We start from the raw sequence: 4,187 nt of genomic DNA on the forward strand, positions 1-4,187 counted from the left end.
TGGGGCACGAATTACCCATGGCCGGGGCACAAAATGTGGTACTACCCCCTTGCCAACAGCTGTGCGGTTATTAGAGATCCAGACTGTGAAACATTATTTGCATTAAATTAGTGTCCTGCTTAGCCAGACTGAGGTGGACTGATGCTATGAGCTTTTGTGTCTGAAAATGACTGCCACCCCAGTACCCACCTCCAAATTAATGCGATCCTTATCTCAATTTGAAGTAAACGTCAAGGGAATAACTGACATATGTGAGAATAATAGCCCGTGTGTTTTAAGGACTAACAGTACAGCTCACTGTTAACAGCGTGAGGACGTTCGTTCGTTTAAGCTCGACAGCCTGTCTGCCGTCTACCTGGTGAGAATATGCCGTCTCCTCGGCCATCCTCCCAACCAATGATGGCTCTCATCTTCTTCAGCGTGACGTATTCCAGAAGCACGAACACGGGCGCCACCTCGTAGGTGAACCTGCGCATCAGGAGATCACATGACCCAGTCACGCACAAGCCCAGATACAGAGGGAAGGAGACGGGAAAACGACGGCAGAGACTGAGCAGCTTTTCGCCCGCTCTCCTGGGAGGACGTTTAACGGCGCTGCAGCAGGCGCAGTCCATGAGACCAGAGTGCACTTGTGGATAGAAAAGAGATGAAGAATGATGGTTTGTGGAAGGAGAGCGGATTCCGTGTCCTTTCAGTAGAGCGTAAATATGCACACAAGCCTCATATATGCTGAGAATAATCATTTTAAACAGGAAATTGATCTAGTTTCATATGAATAACTAACATACTATACAAATTGTGTGGATTTTTATTTACCAATTTTCTAACATTTTGTACCAATTTTATGATGCTACTCACTTCTCAGGATTATACCAAATATTGCTTACACTAAAAGTTACATTATTCCACCAAGGTTATAAATATTATTTATATATTCGCAAAAATAAAATATTTTTTCCTTCGTGAAAAAAAATGTGTCAAATTATAAGATCTCAAATGATTATTATTTTGATTAATTTAAATCAAAGTACATTTGAGTTGCATTCTGATTTTTTTTTTTACTGCGTTCTAATTTGAATTGCTTCCTAATTTCCTCACCCTGAATGGTTGCGATAAGGGATGGTGAACGGACGTTAACGTCTGTCAGTTTGGCACTGAGAAATAAAGCCTGCTATCCGAGAGCGCGTCCTCGGGGAAGCAATGCGCGCGGAGCACGGGGAACGGAAATGGTCGCCGTACGTTTTTCGTATTTTAGCGCTCGAGAAAAGCCTCACTCACATGTTAGTATTGGCCGTCGACGTTAGCCAGTCTGCGGCCAGGCCGACCATGTCTAACCCGGTAGAGAGTTGATTGAAGTATCTGGGGTGAGCTATAAACCACAAAAATAGAAAAAAGGGGAAAAAAATCAAATGGATTAATCTTCACTGGAAATTCTTAATCTGTGTTATGATGCCAGGTTTCTCTGGCTGTGAACTATAATCTCAATGATTTTGGTTTCTGGCTCGGTTGTACAGGCCATGGTGTTGGAAGCAGGAGAATGTAGATATGTATTCTGCTTTTCTTAAAATACTGAAACAATTATTTTATTAACGAAAACGTAGTAAACCTGTCGATATAAACAATCTGCAAAGTAATGTGTCTATTATATATCAAGACCCCATTTTTTTTAGCGTTGCTGGATAACGCTGAGTTCAGACGCGACTTTCGGACACGCAGACGCACACTTCTTCAACAGCACTGGCCAACTAACAGTCAAGAACAACGCTATTAAAATCACACTACTGACATTATTGACTCACAGTTCTCGTCTCACAACTGTGCAAAGCAGCCTGCGTGTCCTGCATCAACACTAACCACAGATGGCCATATGAGAAGTCTTTTTTGACCACCACCAGCCGAGGTTCAGTGCCAGAGGAAATACGCACACGGTTCTTAGCCTACCTGTTTTGATGGCGTATTTTAGAGTAGCGCGGCAGCTGATCAAAATGTCATCCAGTGTTTCGGGCTCATCCGACAGTTCCCAGTTGATTCTCTGAAGCAGTTCATTTGGATAGTGAAAATCAATCACTTTCGTCGACCTGTCGAAAGATTCCACAATGTAGGCCAGTAAAATATCCACAACTTCTTGTAGAAAATTCATCGTCTTCATGTCTCCGTCCAACGCCGGCAAAAGATCTAAGAAATAACAGACGATGTCATTAATTCGTCGCGGTCGAAGAAATAGTAAAGACGAATTTTCTGTTTAACCTTGAAAAATGAAGGTCACGTGCTTCTTACACATTTTAGGTAAAATTCTCCATAAAAGCCTATTTTCATTCAATAATAAATGCAATGATTACATGCAACATAAGCATAGCCATATGTTACATGAAAATTAATTAATTTATGATTACACAGCCTAATAATTATACGCAGTGATAAGGCTGTGTGTTCAATTATGTAGGCTTTAAAAAAAAAAAAAATGACTCGTGTACAATTCGTCAGAAAAAAATCAAAGCTTTCCAAATCCAACAATAATAAAGCATTGAATAAAATACAGCTCGGAACAGCACGCAAAAATGTTTAAAGACATCCCTGGACTTATTCTGACATAAGGAAAATTTGGACTATGAATTTGTTCACAAGCTTAATTAGAAACCAAGTCTGAATAACAGTGTGAAAAAACGAATATCCTTTACATGAAAGAAATGAAGTGGATTTATACCTGTTGAATAGAGATCGGAGAAGCTCACGGTCGCTTTGGAACAGCCGCACGCCTCAGCCTCGGAGCTACCGTGTTTGGAGGACGGGTCTCTGGGCTTCTCAGTCTCGCCAACGTTCAGGAGCGCTTACCACAGAGTTTGCTTTGGTTAAGGGACTTTCTCACAAAATACCAATTATTATTATTATTCAGTTTTAAGGGCATTTTTCTATAGGCCTTATAAAAATAACTTTAAGCAATTTTATCAGCAGAAAAATCAAATAAACATATCTAATTAATTCATTCATTAAGAATGGCTTTTTAATGATCCTACCACATAATTTCGATCCGATGCCACCGGTGAATTTTTGGGCCGCGGCTTGGCACCAAGCCCTGGCTGTGGTGTTTTTGTCGAAATGAAACGAAAACAGCACAATCACAAAACTTTGGTTTGAACTGTCACACAGATCACACGTGATAGTGACAATAAAGGTCTGCGTTTAAGTGTACACGCTTTAAGTAACATACAATATTAAAAGAAAAACAGCGGCATTGCCAAGCTTTACACAGGCTGAACCTCGGGCTAAGCGCAGAGCACACATTACATGACCTATTTCTTTGTCTCAGTAGTATCATTGTTAATACAACGCTTGACTATAACACGGTTCAGATTTAAGAATAAATTTAATTCCCACGTCTTTTTAAAACTAGCCCTCACCGTCATACGTTCTCTCCAAATTGAACAGTATTACTTACGCGTGCTTGGGATTTGGCTGGTGCTGTCAGCGGCATTTTCGGCGCCCAGAGACCAAAACCCGTGTGATGCCATTACAAATAATCGCCAGAGGTTTGCGTGTACGAGCCACGGAGACGAACAGTGCCCATCCGGACGGAAACCCGCGCCAGTGGGGAAAGGGAGCTGTTCACAGACGTGGTGCTGATTCGCTCCTGTCCGGTCCGCGCTGGGTGCTGGGGGCGCAAACACACGCTTGGCGCATCGACAAACAGCCGCGTAAAGTCTGCAGAGTCGTTACACCTTTTTTTCTCCAGCGGAGTCTTCCCCTGACTCATACATGAAGGCTCCAACGAGCCTAAAGCAAACAAGAGGATTTAGAAAGGACGACGACGGCTTCTGAGCTCATGGTTTCCGAGCGCGCAGATAACGGAACGAAAAAAAGAGGCATTCAGAATGAAATAATATTCTTGTGCATGTAACTTAGGCGCAGATCTGAAACGGTACCTATTAAGTTGCTAAAAATCATTTTTGTATGCATGGCTTTTAAAAAAAAAAAATCTGGCTATTTGGTAATCCATCATGAGATGCTGAACGCGCGGTTACGACGCTATTAACAGCAATAAAGGGTTCGCGTTCCGTAGTGCTCACCCAGTTTCACGTCACCACAGACATTCCGACGTGATTCACTTCATGACGAACCATTTTACGTCGCGCGTCCTGACCACAGCGCTGCTGGCCCCTCCTGTCGCCTTGGCGCACAACTTGTCTCTG

At 42.4% G+C, this 4,187-nt stretch overlaps 1 protein-coding gene across 1 annotated transcript in view; it reads right to left on the reverse strand.

Moving 5' to 3' along the window:
• The window catches only part of LOC113582148 (glutamate decarboxylase 2), an 18,023-nt gene extending 13,944 nt beyond the window's left edge, over positions 1-4,079 (reverse strand). Inside the window, exons 1-7 of the mRNA XM_081708873.1 lie at positions 4,065-4,079; positions 3,437-3,771; positions 3,015-3,077; positions 2,705-2,827; positions 1,942-2,175; positions 1,279-1,369; positions 356-468 (exon numbers count right to left, since the gene is read on the reverse strand). Coding sequence (XP_081564999.1) covers positions 356-468; positions 1,279-1,369; positions 1,942-2,175; positions 2,705-2,827; positions 3,015-3,077; positions 3,437-3,509 — 697 coding nt within the window. The 5' untranslated portion in view covers positions 3,510-3,771; positions 4,065-4,079. The remainder of the gene's footprint in view (positions 1-355; positions 469-1,278; positions 1,370-1,941; positions 2,176-2,704; positions 2,828-3,014; positions 3,078-3,436; positions 3,772-4,064) is intronic.
• Between the last annotated feature and the right edge of the window lie 108 nt (positions 4,080-4,187).

This window comes from Electrophorus electricus, unplaced genomic scaffold (genome assembly GCF_041902795.1).
Source record: "Electrophorus electricus isolate QZ-2024a unplaced genomic scaffold, ASM4190279v1 Scaffold170, whole genome shotgun sequence".
Lineage (NCBI taxonomy): Eukaryota > Metazoa > Chordata > Actinopteri > Gymnotiformes > Gymnotidae > Electrophorus > Electrophorus electricus.